The sequence below is a fragment of the Gasterosteus aculeatus genome, chromosome 4 (assembly GCF_964276395.1).
Source record: "Gasterosteus aculeatus chromosome 4, fGasAcu3.hap1.1, whole genome shotgun sequence".
NCBI classification, from domain to species: domain Eukaryota; kingdom Metazoa; phylum Chordata; class Actinopteri; order Perciformes; family Gasterosteidae; genus Gasterosteus; species Gasterosteus aculeatus.
In genome coordinates this window covers 9,686,013-9,703,499 of record NC_135691.1, presented here as the reverse complement: position 1 = coordinate 9,703,499, position 17,487 = coordinate 9,686,013, and the positions used below count along the sequence as shown (strand labels likewise).

The window sequence follows — 17,487 nt, the reverse complement described above, 5'->3', positions numbered from 1 at the left end:
TCAAATTGCCTAATTTAATATGATGTTTAATAAGGAAATTAACTTTTTACAATGGAGGTGATGCCTCTCATTAACTGCACTGGTCACATGTTCAAGAGCCTCGCTGCTCTTTCAAACAGTTGATCTTAATATTTTGATTCAAATGTCACTAAAGTCAATGGTCGTCATGGCGCAGGGGTAGAGAGGGTGTGCTGGGAACCGTAAGGTTGGTGGTTTGAGCCCCGGCTGCTCCATGTCCCATGTCAAAGTGTCCCTGAGCAACCCCCCCAAAATGCTCCCCGGGCAAAAATGTAAAAAGCCATGCTGGGTTAAAAATGCAATGCAAGTCCTTTTGGATAAAAGCATCAGCGTGTAATGTAATGTAATGTAAAAGAAAGAAAGGCTCAGGCTAATATCTGGCCCACCTCACTTTCTTGCTGTCAGAATAGGGTTTGGTTGAGCGGATCCAGGGTGGACCTGCGTGTTGTCGGAGCCTGTGTGGTGCCACCAACACACTGAGTGAGAGCGGGGTAACAATGGTTGTACAACAGAAGGTCTATAACTGGCCTTCAGGCTGCAAACGTTTCTCCTACAAACAGGCTTCCTTCTGCTACAGGAGAAAAGAGGAAATCAGCGCAACACTCTTTTGGGTTCCTCGGATCCAGAGCGTAGGCGTCTCAGCAATAACTTGTGTTTACTCACTCTCACGCAGTGACATTTTTTAATATATTGTACTACTTTTAATGCAACATAACTTTTACTCTAACTTAAGAAAATAAAAGCTTTTTGTAGAAAAGCTCAATGATTGTGTAATGACTGGGACAGATCTGATTAAACTAGAGCAAGGAGTCGATGAGCAAAACCAATGGTTCCCTTACATTTTTAAGATCTTAGATCAAAAGTAAACTGTTGTTCCAACAAAATATACATCATGATTTTGGTTAAAAAAAAAACAGTTGCGTCTCATCTCTTTGTGCACACAAAAAATGTAGGAACCACAGCTTTCTCCAATTCATTAGATTTGTTTTTTGTATCAGCGCCAAAGCTTTTTGGCTGCATGTTTAAATTTTCATCCTTTGGGATGACACGGGAAACCTTTGTGCTTCATCAAGTGATTATTTTCTCATTAACCTCAGTCCGTCCCAACAATGAGGGAAAACGTGTAATAAGGCGGCCTTTAATCAAGCGGCGTGGCGGGATGGTTTGTGTTTGCTCATTCTTGTAGAAGCAGAATTGATTGAAAAGCTGTAAGATGACATTTAGCTTCACTGGGAATCAGTTGAATTAGCAGGAAAAGGTCATGCCACAAAAATATGTCTTTATTGACAGCTAAAATCAATTATATTAAGACAAGAGCAACACCGGGACTCTCAGTCAGACTGAGTGAGGGTGTGTGTGCATGATTTGCTTTAGCTTGAAGGTTTATGTGAACTTCTTTGTAAAAAAAAAAAAAAAAAAAATGCATGAAAAAATGAACTGAAATGAAAAGAATTTAGAAATGATTGGCATCGCCTTTGGCTGAATCACTGGGCTTCACATCCTCTGATTTGGAGCTCTGTTGAAAAAAAGAAGTCAAAGTGTAAAGAAAAGTTTTAATGCTAGTTGGGTGTTAAAATAGCTGAGTGTGTTAACGTTGATATGTATACATACCTAAAATATATGTTATATATAATATATGTTATCAATACACCCAAACTGCAGGTCTGGTCCTTTAAATTGTCAAATTGTTGGTGTTTCTTTTTGGGACCACGTGCAACGTGTTGGCCTCACCTTGGACTTGAAGAGGAGGTTGATGACGCCCTTTGAGCGTCTGTCAGCTGTCCGGTCAGAGGTCACACAGACGGACATGCTCTTACTGTCCCTCCTGGCTCGGACAGAGTCCACCTCCTCTGCGCCCCCTAGCACTGCCAAGGACAGACCTCCAGACGGAGAAAAAAGACAAGTGAGGATTTAGTGTTTGCATCTTCACGCAATGAACCTCCTCCTGCAGCCGGACTATCTAAGGTGAATAACTCTTCCGATGTCCTGCTGATGAACTGTGTAGTCACCGTGCGCGAGGAGGCCGTGCAGCTTGCGGTCGGCGATGCTGACTCAGCTGCCCTGGACCAACATGGCCGGGTGCCAGAGACACTTTCACACTGTGTGAAGGTGCGGCGGGTCAACTGGACGAGGTTGGTGAGCGTTTCTGAAACGATCACAATCAACCGGAACGGACTCACTAATTTGCCACCATGCTCCAAGAGTTGCTGTGAGGTCCGGCCATTACTGCAACAGCATTTGTTTTCAGACACCGGTTACTTTCATAACAGGCATATTCCTGCCATGACCGTGTGTTTTATGTGTTTTTCCTTGCACTGAGTGAAAAATGTGACCTCATGAATTTGTGTACGTTCGTCACCTGTGATGGCAGGCAGCGATCTGGAGTTGGCGTTGGTCAGCGACACGTTGCCTTCGCCTGGATCGGCCAAGTTGGTGTCACTGCGGAACTCCTGTTTCTTGGACAGCTAGAGGGAGACAGAGATCACAAGAAATTCTGCAACGTCGCTTCCACAGACAGTCACTTCTCTCTCTCTCTCTCTCTACCCTTGGCCTCTCATCCCAGGAGCTACCTCCCCCCCAGAGACCAGTCTCACCCGTTTGCAGTCCAGCGTCTGTGTCCTTTCTCTTTCCTCCGTGATGAAGATCATGCTGCTTCTCTTCTTCTTCTTCTTACTCTTCCTCAGCTTCACCTCTGCGTCGCCCACCGTCACCATCCCCTCCCCCGCACCCACACTCGTGCTCACACTGCCGCTGGAGCGCGGCAAGGTGGAGTTCCAGGAGGAGGGCGAGTCTGGAGGGTTGTCCCTGTCAGGGGGCATGAAGGGTGTGAGGTGTGAATAAAAGGGGGCTTGACTGTTCATTTTTTCATGTTCACAACGTTGTGGAACAGAAAAAAAACAGAATGAAAGTGGCTCTTAAGGTGCCTCCTAGAAGCATCAACAGACTCCGGCTGCCCAAAGACTATGTCTCTGTTGACGGAGAGAGAGCAGTGGGCTAAAACGTCCAGTACCACGGCCCAATGTGGAGATTTAGATTTGATGTGTTTTGGGATGATCAGGGATCCATGAGAGCTCCAGCAGGATTGACAAACAACTCTGCTGGTGGAGGGATTAGGAGGATTGCACCATTTGGCCCATGTGATGGGAGTCAGACAGCAGAACGTTGTAGCTGTTGGTTTGTTTGAACGGAAAAGGGAGGACAGGGACGCCCACATGGACTATGAAACCAGTGCGTCTGCATTGAAGTGGACCTGACCGGTTCCTTTGGTGGTCCTCGTCCGGGTACCGGTCAACGGGACAGTAGAGTCCAGCTCCACCTCACAACATCGCAACATTTGAGGACCTAAAAAGTGTTTGATAAAATGACGGTTTGAGTTTACGGCCGGGGCTACCTGTCTGAATGGAGCCTGGTCGGAGTCCCACATTCAGATCCCTGCAGCGAGGAGATGGAGATGATGGACTGACGAAAGGTTCGCAGCACAGAGCGCGGACGGCTGGACTTCCTGTTATCCATTTCTGGCTGAAAATAGAGAATTTAACATTGTTATATTGGACAATACTACGATACGACATTAATAATATTTTTCTGATACTACTATAGATCATGAATGTGAAAGACAGAACACCGTTTGAAAATGTAATAACAGCAAAAGCAAGAGGAGTTGGTTATGAAAACATCACATGACTCCTGCTCGTCATTAGTCGAACGTTCCTCAAGGGCCGCACACACTTACCCTTAGTTAATGACCTCATTCAGCCCCATTCAGACCATCGCAACCACGCTGTGGTTGTAGAGAATTTAAAAAGGTACAAATCCTACATTAACAATACACTGAAGAGCTTTTGAGGGTGTTTTGATCTTAAAAAACAGCCCGGGCCTCATTACAGAGAAACAGCCCGCTTTGGTCCAAAGTCGCTGCCCAACATTTGTTCTCTCCCCCCAGTTCTCACCAGCTCCCTCACTCCGTACTCCTTCTCCACCTTCTTCTTCAGCTGCTTGAAACACTCCTCCATGCGCTCGTGGAAAGGACGCAGGTCATCCATCACCCTCTTCCCATGGAGAGATATCCCTCCACCCAGTAACGGGATCTATAAAATGCAAACGTTATGGTGTCAACAGAACAACCACATGGACGCAAGAGCTACTGTACATATGTGGCGTGTACATGTATTCAACCGTGTGTGTAGCGGTGTCCAGTACCTGCCATGCGATGAGGTCTTTGAGGCGCATCAGTTTATCTCGGTCCTCTGGGTGCTGCTGATTGTACTCTTCGGTGAAGAAGGCCTGATACGGAGGGACAGTTTGAAACTAATGAAAAATACTGAATATGTATATCACTGGTCCAGGCTCAGTTCCCAGTGAATTCATCCAAAGCGTGATTTAAGAACACTGAAGATGATTTTATTCATGTGTAATTAAAGCCTCACAAAGTGATACAGATGTCTCCAAAGCTCAGATAGTCTTCACATGTAAATAAAAACGTTTTAACGAGATGGGGAATCTTTTTCCAAGCAGTCTCCATGAGATTTTTATAGCCTATTAAAATCCAGCCCAAAATAAAAGGGTGGTAACAAACTCCAATACTGCTATTATAAAATAATAGGAGCAATATGTGGTAGCAAAGGGTTATAAATTGGGTTGATTTTACCTTTTCATACTTGGCAAAGCCGCCCATGACCGCTGGGTCCACAATGCCATTGAGCAGCATGGAGAGCGGGTTGATGGGGAGGGTCCAATCAGCCTGATATTGGTTGATCATGGTCAGAATCTTCTCATTGGTGGACTCCATTGTCTCTATGGCGTTCTCCAATGGAGACAAGGTAGTCTGGGGAGAGGAGCAGAGGGTGGGGTGTGGGTTAAGGAACACACACACACACACACACACACACACACACACACATACTTACATGTTTCATGTCTGTAGCCTCAAACCAGCGGAGGATCCCTGGGAGCTTATACACAGTGGTGAAGGTTGTGCGTTCAATCCACATCGACTTAAACACGGGAATAAAAACAAGAAGAAGAAAAGGAAAGCAATAAAGTGAGTGTAGGCTCATAACAATATACAATATCTTATATTAAGAGTCCTATTCAGAGGCTTGTTGTACTCAAGGGTTTAATGGTACACTAGTTTACGTTGGAATTCACACATTCATGTGCTGGACTGAAAGTTAGTGATGGTTGAACACAATTGTGATTAATGGGCCGTTTTGCAACAAAACTCACAACAAACTCATTGTTTGGGTCCACAGGTCCTTTCCTGACCGGTCGGGAATAATGGAAACGCTGCACGTAGTTGGACTTGTAGAAGCTGTGCAAGGTGTAAAGAGGTAAAAGTCAAAATGCAAAGACTAAAATGTATATTATGTTACAGAAAGTCACACGTCTTTATCAATATATGAAGCGTAAAACACGCTGTTTCACAGACTTGATTATCTGATCGGGAACAGGTTTGTTCTTCAGGCGTGGAGGAATCTCCAGCACCGATTTCACTGTGAAACACTGGATATCTGGTTCAGATCACTCAGGAAGAAATCCCCACTCCGTGTTAGAGGGTCATCTCTACACCCCTGTGTCAGAACATATGGCCTGATAACTGAGAGATACATCACACCCCAAGCGGCTGGGTTTTATTAATAAGATTAGAGCAATAAGAGTAAACGATACGTTCCCTCTGAAATCATAAAATGGCTCTAACGTCACTCTACAGTGTCAAAAAAATACTACAAAGCAAAGAGGCTCAACATCAAACCTGAGGAAACATCTGCTTTATTGCCCTTTTTCACAAAAAAAAAAAAATCAAATACTACTCTGGTGGAGTTCAAATAGTTCCATACTAATTAATATGTACATTTTCTCCACATCTATACATCAAAAGGGTTTACTTCACTAGACCCGCCGTATGCAAAAGCTAAATATGACCTGCGTTCACCAGCCAAAGCACGGGCAGCAGTGGGAAGTGAAGCACCAACGGCACGTCGACGTGCAGACCGTTGGAGTTGGGTAACCCGAGAATGCGGAACGATTCCCCTGCAGCCGCTACTTTCCTGAAGGCGGAGGGGTGCCTGCAGAAGGATACACTGCAGCGGAGAGCTCCTGATGTCGTCTCCCGGGATGGTGGTGGTGTTGAGGCGCACGGCGCTGGGGAACTGGCTCATCAGCTGGTTCTGGAAGTCCTCTCTGCGTTCATACTCCTTCCCTCGGTGGATAAACACCTTGTTCTGCAGCCACAGGAGATGTACCGGTGTTGATAAACATACAGCCTCAGCCCTTATTTCACTGGCGATCAGGCGGGGGAAAATTTGTATTTTCCATAGAGTACAGAGAGTGTAGTTGGTACACACTGCACATATTTATCAAAGTGGGCTTATACCTTGTCTCCTTTCTAAACCCTGCCCCCCCCCCCATCCCGTCACACTCATTACCCCACTAGTTAAACACATCTAACACATAAAGGGGCGATAAACAGTGGAACATTTTGTTCTCTGCACTTTGCTGAAATCTACCAGGTTCCCGTAATGTTCTTCACTTCACGTCTGTTAATGAACCGCTGGTGAACACCTTAGTTCAGTGCTAAGAACGCATATAAAACTACTCTCCTACAACGTCATTCATCACAAGGTGCAACGCGTAGGTGCTGCTCACACGGTGTCAATCTGTTTACTTCTGTTCCGTTCTCCGGAAATGAGAACTTCTGTTGTACCACAGTTCACTTTTAGTGCCGACAAGCAGTGGCCAACACAAACCCTGAGGAATGGAGGGTAGCCCTGGCCGTAGTAGCCCACTGCAAAGTAGTCTGGTTTGGGCCTCAGGATCTTCATGATGTTTTCATAGAACTTGGCTTGTTTCTCCTGCCGAGCGGGAGAGAGAGAGAGCGAGAGAGAGAGAGAGAGAATGTGTTTCAGTCAACTGTGTGCAACAGTGTTATCAGCCTGCGCCAACGGGACAGCTACACTCTGCAGAACAGTGGCCCTCTGAGGGAGACTGATGGAGCAAAAACAGGATGCACAACATCCAAGGGCACCGTCTGCGCTTTATAGAATTACATGCTTGCTACATTAGCAGGGAAGGCCACTGCTGCAGTCATGTGAAGAAAGAGATTTGTGTAAAAAGGAAAAGGGAGAGATGGTGGTGCTGGATGTGAGAATGGATCAAATCAAGTCTGCCGTACGGTTGAAGCAACGGATGGAAGGAAGAGAAAAGTGATTTGAGTGGACAAAGTGCTGAGTTGGGAGTAGTTTTAAGTTGCTGATGATTTCCAATGAAGAATCGCGCTTTGGGAGTCATGTGATCATTGAGGAAGCTCGAACCAGAGCTCCTCAGAAACCATTTGTGTCAAGGAAGATTTCACGTTCAAACATGGGCGAACGGTGGTGCTGAATCATTGCTAGTTTCCTACGAGTGTAGATGCCTAACTTAGTGTGGAAAACTGCTGACTGGGAATAATATTGTCTGAGTTTCAGGAAACTGTCACAGCCTGGCAGCTGAACAAATTACTCAGGGAGCAGTAAAACACAGGTGAACTTTAGGTGAGCGATCTTACTGCCGCTCTCTTAACACTTAAACGGTTTCTTCCTTTGCTGCAAACGCACACTTTTTCACCCAGGGACATCTATTACATATTTATTAAGGGAAGTTAGAAGAAAAAGGAGGAGACAATGAAATGCATGGAATAGTGTGCAGAAAGTACACAGTGAGTGTTTATATTACCAGTCTCTTGCTGAGCAACTCGTAGTCAAAGATCTCGTTTTCGTATTGTTCTGCTAGCTCCTTACACAGAGTGATGGCCTCCTCCCACATCTAAACACACACACACACACACACACACACACACACACACACACGAAGGGGAGGAAGAAGGCTCTTTCATTACACCATCTGCTCATGGATTGGCGCCAGCTATCGTGGATGGAATTCATCTGGTGGAAATCTCTGTTTCCAGATCTCTTCCATCGCTTTAGGGAACATAGAACCCTAATCGATGCTCAGAGACTATGCAACAACGACGACTATGTAAGGAACACTTTTTTTCCCAATCGTTCTACAAAAGAATCTAAGGGCCTCTGTAAAAAGCCCGTTTCTGATGACAGATGGACCCTCTTCGAATCATCACATTGCGCCACGATGGTGATCTTTTGATAAAGAGCTGCAGGCTCAATCCAGGCTGACCTTGCCCTTGTCAAAGTAGTCGATGATGGTGTCGTAGAGGGTTTCTTTGAGCTGCCGCTGGGTTTGCGAACCGCGGTACTCAAACTGGGGACTGCACATCTCATCCACCCACTGAAATGAAGACATAAAGAAGGCAAAATGAACAACAAAAGGGGAATAGTTAAGAGTCAGAGCAACGTTGCTTTTCATCGTTCCACTCATGATGAGGTTGAAACTAAAACAACTAAAAAAATGACTTTCTTTGTGGTATTAAATCAACATTAATTAGAAGTCGAGTGCACACAAAATGCATGCAGCACTCTGTTCATTAATTGTGATGAGGCAATAGTTAATCTTCCATTACGTGGATTACACATGAATTCATTTAGAAACCAAACCAAAGTGCACAATGATCTCTGCAAGCGGGACTTCTATTATTGCAGCAGGTCTATCAGCTTCGACGGAGAGGAGGAGGATTACAGCTCTTTTCATTACTGTAAAGCAAGTATGACAGGACTGACACTGGAGATGAATGGAGATAATCATTTACTTTTATAGAGTTGAACTGCCTTGATTTAATGATACTAGACGGCGAGAGCAGGAGAGTGACAGCGGGAAAGAGAGCGACGCCCTTATTCCCCTGTTCCTCTCCGTGGGGCTCTTAGTGTACCATTAAAGAGATGAAGCGTTAAGAGAGGCCACACACACACACACACACACACACACACACTGAAATGCATGTGGCGAGTCAATCAGCGCAGCGAGGCACCCACAGCGGCCGATACGAGGCCATAAACTAAACCTTGCGGCTTAATCTTTTGGAGGCCAGAGACGAGGCGACCATTCATCAGCCAATAAAAAACACTGGCGTGCTCGTGGCCGACAGAAAAGTCATTAGACTTGGCAATACCAATAAAAGACAGAGTAGCACACTGCGTCTATAAATAAATACAGTAGATGCACATATAATGTAGGTGTGTGTGTGTGTGGGGGGGGGGGGGTTCCTACCTTGAGCAGGCGAGAGTGGAGCAGCAGTGTGTACGCTGCCTCGGTGTAGTTTTCCCCCTCCAGGTGAAGGTCCCTCAACTTGTAAAGGTACCTGAGAACACGCGTGTACAAACACGCACATACAACAGAGGTCACCTCACCTTTACATGCAACGTGTACACCGCTCCACTAGAGGCCGCCGTTGGGCAGCTAGAAGCAAATGGAGCATGTACACGTTAATTTGTTTACACACTAATGGGTCGCTGCCTTTGTCACACACACACACACACACACACACACCTACACATGCCCTAAACATGTGGACGACGTGGAGCGCACACAAAGAAGTCTATTGTAACGTATTACAAGCCCGACAACGAGGAAGATGGGAATGTTGTCTGGTTTACGGATTCGTTTTTTAGTTTGAGGTAACCAAAATGACATTGGCAAGAGGCCAATTCTTCCATAGCTGGGTTAATAAAGTATGTTAATAAAGTAAGACTATATCATTACTGAATGTCAATAGTGGCCAAGGGGTGCTTAAATTGTTCACCAGCAACTCAGCAACTCTGCCCATGTTGAGTCCGTAATAAAAACCAAAGCCTTTTACCCTCTTTGAGCGTGACACAGACTGAATGACTGTACAAGACAATATACTATTGTATGTATTCAATTTACTATAATACAGTTTAGGGAATAACCACTTGTCATGATAACATGAGGTTCATTTTCAATATAAATGTAAGCAATTAAGATGCAAATTTGATGATTGTTAATTCACACGCTGGGCCAGATCCCAATTAGTTTGAGGTCCTTATTATCCATGCGTGCGGCTTCTGGTAATACAGCAATGCATTTCCATTAAATCGTGTTTGCTTGTTAATGTTAATAAGCAAAACATTAAATGCTAAATGCATTCTCCACAGGATAGATGGAGGCAACCGATCAACCAAAGCGTTGAGCTCACATTAAAACACACAGATCACTAATGAGGTCCATAAGCTATGCCCAGAAATGCACGTGGGACCTGACGGGATCTGTAGAACCCCCCCCCTCCTGCCCTCATCCCGTCCTCCTCCAGTCAGACTAAGAGCTGATCCTGTGGATTCTGACATTAATTCAGTGGGACTCATATAATCCCATGTCAGATTAGGGAGCAACACACACAGAAACGCACACATACACACACACACACACACTTTCAGAAACACACGCACGCACAATCATTTACAAAGCAAAAATGCACCACTTAAAGGTATTTAATGTCAAAGACGGCTCACAAATACCTGATGTACATCCCTTCACGATTGATGTCCTTGTAAAAGTTCTGCAAAATGAAATGAAAAGTTGGGTCACAGTGTGTGTGGCATATCATCCTGAATCACTGCACTGATCACTAGTTTGTCATCTTTTATTTACTGTATGTGAGTGTTTCAGATTGCCCGAGCGTGTTAACGTATGAGCGTGTGCGCATGCATGCACATTTGTTAGTGAAGGAGCACAAACTGCCACCCAAACGCGCTTCCCCATCACGAGTCAGCAGACACAACAAACACACACACACACAAACAATCAAAAACAAAAAAAATAAATTACTGTGATGTTTACTGTGAAGACAAAGCATCCGGCATCTGAGGCTACTTTATTTTTGCAAAGGTCAGACATATAGTTGTTTGAATCAATGCTTTTTGAGTAGCCAAGGTGCTGCTGTAGGTTCTCCATCAGATGATTTCTCACCCAATAGTCTTTGGAACATGCAACAGAGTCTACAGCATCACCTGTGTGCATCTTTCCTAACCGACAACATAGCAGGTGAGTGCCATTGAATTTAATGGGTGTAATCAGTCGATCTCACACGGAGAAAGCAGCTATCTGCAACAGCAACACGAGCTCACCAGCAGGAGGGATTCTTTCAGCTGTCGGAACTATTTAAAGAGAATAGCTGATGGGCAGCTGCCACCGGTTAGAAGATAAACATCTCTGTCATGTGCCACGGGAATGTGACACGTTATAGATACCAACATAAACACAACCATTTATTGTTAACCGATCCTCCTAAATGTCGGCGAATAAGGCGAACAATATGATTTGATTGTTCTGTGGAGACAATCACATGTTAGATGGGATCTGAACGTGTGTACACGGGAGGGAGAATGTGATTAGGACATCACATGAGGGAAAAGCAGCAGCAGACAGGAGCTGATGCAACGCTCTGCAAAAACTGTCGGAGACCAAACTCAGAGATGAATTTATGATTTTAGATCCATCAGCACACAAATCGAATGAGGAAACGGGAAACAAAGACCTTCACATGAAAGACAAGACGTGAAATCAGTGTTTTATGATTAACAGTTTAATCAGTGGGGCTCTTTGCTCTCTGTTCCCTCTCAGATTATTGACCGAGGTCTCTTTGGAACAAAACCACTTCATAATAAGTTCTCATCCCTTCATGAACTTCATTTCAATAATAATGAGTTTAACAATGTGGGAATGTGTGTGTGTGAGTGTGAACGTCTAGGACCGGCCTCTTTCCATTCCTCCCTTTCTTTCACTCACCAGAAGGTTGACAGTGCAGCTCATGCGGTTGTTGCGGCTCTCATCGTTCATCACCGTACGGTAGTCAAGGAGACGAATGAGGAGTCCTTTCACCAAGGCGACAAAGTGCTGCACCTCTGACCTCAGCGTGAGTTTCTCTGAAACGCAGTCCAGCAGGCTGGCAGACGACAAGCAACCACCAGTTCGTTCTTATCTGCTTGTTTACGTGCGACGGAAAGTACAATTTGTCAACTTGCTGTAATATTTATATTCCAATACTGAAGCCTACATGGTCTCCAGTAGTTGCATGTACTGCTCATCTCCTCCTCCACCCTCCACCTCGTGGTCCAACTTCAGAATGATCTCGTTCTCAAACTATAGAAGCAGAGAGAGAGAGAGAGAGAGAGAGAGAGAGAGTAGAGTGAATAAAACAAAGGAGACAAGGAATAGAAGAGAAAATCAAGCGATTGTACTATGGGTGTCTCTTTCACTTCCATGCAGTGCCACAGGACATCGATGGGGTGCACAGTGTGCACGGGCCAGCGTTTTTCAAGCGTGCAAATGTCAATTTGTTTGGCAAATTTGTCTCGTGCGAACATTTCTGAACCCATACACATTTGGGGAGTGTGTTTGTGCGTTTAAACCTTGTGGAAGTTCCCAGAATGTGCGTGTTCACAGGTGATCATGTCGAAGAAGATGGGGATGGTGGCCCGTCTCAGCTCTTCTTCCGGGATCAAAGTCATCTCCAGGATGGGACCCACCATTCCGGGGATGAAACAGATCTTGTGACTGCCTGAAACAGACACGCACAATAGACCAAATTCAAAAAGCTGCCCTATCTGACCCACCCAGCTCGCAGGCTGACCTCTGAAAGGTCACGGGTCTTATACGAACTAGATCTTCTTACCAAGTTTGTACCAAATGTCGCGTATAGCGAAGCCAATGAGTTCTCTCATGTCTCCGTATCTGTGATAAAGAGATGAACAGAGACAGAAAGAGTCAGCTTAGTTTCAAATCCACATTTTTGATCAACACTTCTCTCTTCGGGAACTGAGGGCCCCAGAGGGGCACAATGCGAACCTGCCTCGACAGGAACCAAATTGAATGTCTATCTCCGGGCATCACACGGTTTTAATAGGCGAGGGTGTGTAAACAGTAAATGCACACTCCAGAATAGATCGCAAATGAGTTGTGTCATTAGACAACAGAGACTAAGTGTGGAGAGTAAGGAAATGATGTGGCCCTTCTCTCACTTGGCCAGAATCTTGTTTCTCTTGGTTGACGAGAAATGCTGCAGCTGCAGAGACTCCTGGGTAATAAACGCCACCGCCAAGTGGAAGTAGTTATTCCACAACTAGAAGGAGAAGAGAAGCAACACAGAGCAGGGATGTAGAGAGCGACAATATAGATCTTTGATATTATGAGTAAACGCCTAAAAATACACACAAACACACTTACCTGTACTTCAAAGTCGTTGTTATTGAGGAACTTTTGGTTCATTGTGTCTGCATAGGTATTAATGGCTCGCAGGAACACTCTAATGGAGAGAAACACATACGTTGATTGTACACAAACACACACACACACACACACATAACACAGTGCTGAACGGGCTAACAGCGTTAGCCTGCGGGGGAATCAACGGCTTTGTACAAGGTGCACGTTGTTATCATCTCCATCTGAAGGCAAACACTAGCAACAGAGTGGAGCACGCTCAGGTGCAGGGAACACACACGAAGAGCCCACGCAAGCCAAAGAGAAGCTCAGATTACAACGCACAAAGACGGGGAGTGACTTCAATCCCTGAGTGCAGGTGTGTAATTGATTTGTGATTTCATGCAAGTTAAGTGGCAAATGGGTTCGGCGTCATTCAGCGCGAATCTATCGGTTCTCGTTACTCGCAGCTGACTGACGTCGCCTCTCGTCGCCCTTTTTTGTTCCAGAGCGACATTTTTCTAACCTGCACATCACTGCCCAAGAACCAGTTCTCGGACTCCTCATCAGGTCGAGGCAGACAAACGTGGCTTGTTCAGTCAGAGGGGGAAAGACCCCAAAACAAGGAGGGGTCTGTACCTTTGTGCTGGTAGTACCTGTTCTGCACCATGATCATAGCCATCCAGTCAGAGGGGTACACGTGTTTCCCAATCAGGTCCTTGAAGAGCAGGAAGGACTCCATCAGGAAGTCCTACAGCGAGGTGAGCGAGAGGAGAAGAACTTGTGTTGGGTTTGTACGCAACGGACGTCCCCAGGTGTGTTTGTGTGTGTACCCTTACCACAAGGTCAGAGCTCCCAGCAAAGGTTTCGATGTATGTAGCATAGTGGCGATCGTCCATCTGACTGAGAATCGCCGTCATGCAGGCGACCACCCTGGACTACAAAGAAAAAAAAAAGGGAACCACACCAGTTCTGTCACTTGCTAGTTTGTCCAAAAACCATCGACGTTATCTCATAGTACAGGACCTGGAGCAAAACAGGAAGGCTGGCAGCTTCTCTGCTTTATAAATGACCTTTTACAGTTTAAATTGTGGCCGTCTGCCACTATGTGAGATTTCAAAAATATATTTTGAATTACTTACAGCGGCAACAAATATCCACATGACAGCAAAATTGCTAAAAAGGCAAACAGTTTCTTGAAAAAGGTTTTTTAATGCTTATCATATTCTGTGAAATGCAAGAAATAGTCAACGGTTTACACAGTGTGATATTATGGCATGGTCAAATGTTAAAAACAGACATTTCAAGCTCTTGATTGAGAACAGAACAACCAAAGGGAAAAGGGAAAATAGGGACATGGGGACATAGGTAAAAGTAAAAGACAGGACAGACAGGAGAGGAGGCAGAAGGACTGAGCATTACTTTAAAAGTAAAACAGACATGAAGTAGATGAAAAAATGCTTTTTAAGTTCTAAGTGTGTCTGAAAAAAAGGAACAAAAATTTTTCTGAGAAAAAACCCTTGATTGAGATTAAAGCTTTAATTTCAACCCTTCCACCACCTGAGGCTGAGCGGAGGGAGACGCTGAGAGGGCCGAGGGCGGAGGAGACGAAAACAGAACCGACTTCAGCAAACACGCCCATATTTACAGAAACCAGCAATGACACAAACGTCGAAACAGTTTTCATACATAAACGGGGCTGTTTCATAGACTACTGAGCTTTGAATTGGTTGCTCATTTCACTTCCCTTTCTTTCCATCTTGGTCGAATAGATTAACCGTCCCGGCCCGTCTTATTTCCTGTCCAGCCCGTTAACAACGTTCCCTTCGACGACCCAAAATGTAACTTGGTGAAGCTTCACTTAAAAATGTTTCTGCTAAACAGAAGAAAAACATCGGAAAAAAAATAAATAAACTATGCAGAGGCACTGTTGGTGTTGCTATTCACTTTTACAACCCTCTTATTTGTTTGTTTTTTCATCATTTCCATCCGTAAACCAGCAGGAACGGCTCTCAGCGGCTTTTTAGATTTGTTCTGCTGCTTAATGTTTTCTGATCCTCTCCTCTGTTGGGCTCGATTGCTGCTATGAGCGTTTTTTTGAAGCCCAGGCAGATGTGCAGGTGTTCTGCCTCATGGTTACGGCCGGGGTTTGTGTGTAAATTATTCTCCAGAGCCGCTTGGCAACAGGAGACGAAGTTGCAGCATGAAGGATGGCTGATTGGAGATGAAAGATGAGCGGCGTCTCACGTGGTGACGGTTTTCATCTAAATCAGACTGCGCAGGGCCTGCGTGTACGCCTGCCTGCACTTGGGGCTTCGTTCTAATAAGAAAACAGACTTTTTTTAGCCGCATATGCCAGTATGACGGCAGACACACACCAATCGTGTTTTCAGTTGGACTTCAAACTGTTCATGCTCATGGGTGTGAGACCGCTCATTCAATCTCTCTTCTCTTCTTTCCCTCTTCTCCCCGACACTCCTTCAAAGTTACTCTGAAATCAATTCTCATGTGATTCGACAGCGAGGAGCGCGAGTAAAGGTTAAGTTTCATATCGTCTGTAAACAATGTCTTTACTCACCGAGAGGCACTAAAAACGTGGAGAAGTAGTGTTACTGAGAGTTATCTTGAAAGCATAACAGGATAGAGGATGAATCACTTCTCCTGCGTCCTCTCCTCCGTCTACTGTGTGTGTGTGTGTGTGTCTGTGTGAAGGTCACACGTTGTGTCGCCCCACTCCTGAGGAATTGTTCTTCTCAGACGACTCAATCACCTACAACGTCTTCTGGAAACACACACAGACACAAGCGCTCAAAGGGCCAAATGCCCGGTCATCAGGTGTTTGTGTCCCCACTCATGAATGTGTTTCATCAACACGTTACAGGACAGAGACAGAGAGACAGAGAGAGAGAGAGAGAGAGCATAGGGCTTGCTGAGGCAAAGGCCTTACGCAACAGGGAGGAGATTACGGACTAAACAAGGACACAAATGCTGGCGAGGTCTGGGGTTTCTCCCCCCTCCTCCTCCTCCTCCTCCTCTCTCCGTCGTTTATCCATCCATTTCCTCACTCTGGACACTCTCATTAATAATGTACTTCCAGCTTGAAAAGGACAAGCACCTAAAAACTCACCTGCACGACTAGCGAACCGCCCGTTGGCGACGTTCCCCATTTCCACACCGTATTGTTTGTTTGAGTAAACTTTAGTTTTATTGAATTCAGGGTTTTTGGGTGAATCTCTTGCATGGACTCGCTTACTGGTTTACTGAGCCAGTTTGCGACAACATCCCGTTGTTGTTGTTGTTGTTGTTGTGTTTAAATGACTCCATTAAATCGGCTGTGGAGAACAAAGCGTCACCGTCACCCGGGAAAGACACAGCCGTGATGAACGTGGTGATAAAGCCTCAAAATGATTGTATGTAATTCATTCACACGCACACGCGACACCATGCGGTCACACTGTCACAGACGAGTTATAACGTCATGTATCCAGCAAATCTAAGCGAAGTCTCTTCCCACTAAAATCCCCTGACAGAAAGCTCAGCAGCGTGGGACAGTGGAATTGGTATTAGGCCCACTGATGCCTTTCACAGCCCTTCACCCTGACGGGGCGCACCTCCTCAGCATTTCTCCTCCTCTCCTCCTCCTCCCGTGTCTGCTTTTTGTTGTGAAGTACTTTATGCTGCTCTCAGATGTGACACTTCCCATATAAAAAAGAAATATGAACAAAAGACAAAAGAGGAAGCCTCGATCACCGCACCAACGCAGCCCCCGCTCTGTAATTTGTGACTATAACGCACATTTTGCCGGACAGCTGGCGGAAAGTGGAGGGGGGGGGGGGGTGGGGGGTTGAAATAGAAGGACAGGATTAAGAGTGGCTGTACGTACGGTGACGAGACGCCGTGTCTGTCTGAGACACAGCGAACATGGGTTTGAATTTCAGTGACGTGTTGAGCGCGAGATCAACGCGTCCTCGGATTCGACCACAGGGAGAAAGGATCAGGTGATCCACGCAAGGAAGAGACGGCAAACAGAGGGGAGGGAGATAGGGGGGAGGAATAACAAGAGGGGAGAAACTTTCCTCTGAAGGTCAGTCGGTGTACTCGCGCTCCTCCTGTTCCTCAATGACAGACTTCTCATCCCCACCTCAAAATGAGATCACCGTGACCCCCGAGCTTCAGACAGCTTTCTCATGCTTTGTCATCGTTGTATGTGCGCGTGTTTGTCGCTCGCACCGCTTATGTAATTCATGCACAAACAAACACACACACACCTACCATCGCTTGCCTCATCAGAGGTCAATTGCAACACGACACAAGGTGAGTCCAGCACTTTGCAGTGGCGCATACATCACCAGTCATATTCAGGTG

General features: G+C 45.5%; 1 protein-coding gene across 1 annotated transcript in view; it reads right to left on the bottom strand.

Moving 5' to 3' along the window:
* Positions 1-1,280: 1,280 nt before the first annotated feature.
* Positions 1,281-17,487, bottom strand: part of dock2 (dedicator of cytokinesis 2) — a 67,680-nt gene continuing 51,473 nt past the window's right edge. The window contains exons 27-51 of the mRNA XM_040173547.2: positions 13,962-14,060; positions 13,779-13,873; positions 13,147-13,225; positions 12,942-13,042; positions 12,596-12,654; positions 12,333-12,481; positions 11,978-12,063; positions 11,710-11,866; positions 10,440-10,480; positions 9,175-9,265; positions 8,188-8,298; positions 7,729-7,818; positions 6,765-6,869; positions 6,098-6,239; positions 5,447-5,528; positions 5,245-5,329; positions 4,926-5,012; positions 4,667-4,843; positions 4,219-4,302; positions 3,969-4,106; positions 3,410-3,537; positions 2,613-2,823; positions 2,378-2,483; positions 1,750-1,898; positions 1,281-1,534 (exon numbers count right to left, since the gene is read on the bottom strand). Of these exons, the coding sequence (XP_040029481.2) occupies positions 1,472-1,534; positions 1,750-1,898; positions 2,378-2,483; positions 2,613-2,823; positions 3,410-3,537; positions 3,969-4,106; positions 4,219-4,302; positions 4,667-4,843; positions 4,926-5,012; positions 5,245-5,329; positions 5,447-5,528; positions 6,098-6,239; positions 6,765-6,869; positions 7,729-7,818; positions 8,188-8,298; positions 9,175-9,265; positions 10,440-10,480; positions 11,710-11,866; positions 11,978-12,063; positions 12,333-12,481; positions 12,596-12,654; positions 12,942-13,042; positions 13,147-13,225; positions 13,779-13,873; positions 13,962-14,060 (2,715 nt within the window). The 3' untranslated portion in view covers positions 1,281-1,471. The remainder of the gene's footprint in view (positions 1,535-1,749; positions 1,899-2,377; positions 2,484-2,612; positions 2,824-3,409; positions 3,538-3,968; positions 4,107-4,218; positions 4,303-4,666; positions 4,844-4,925; positions 5,013-5,244; positions 5,330-5,446; positions 5,529-6,097; positions 6,240-6,764; positions 6,870-7,728; positions 7,819-8,187; positions 8,299-9,174; positions 9,266-10,439; positions 10,481-11,709; positions 11,867-11,977; positions 12,064-12,332; positions 12,482-12,595; positions 12,655-12,941; positions 13,043-13,146; positions 13,226-13,778; positions 13,874-13,961; positions 14,061-17,487) is intronic.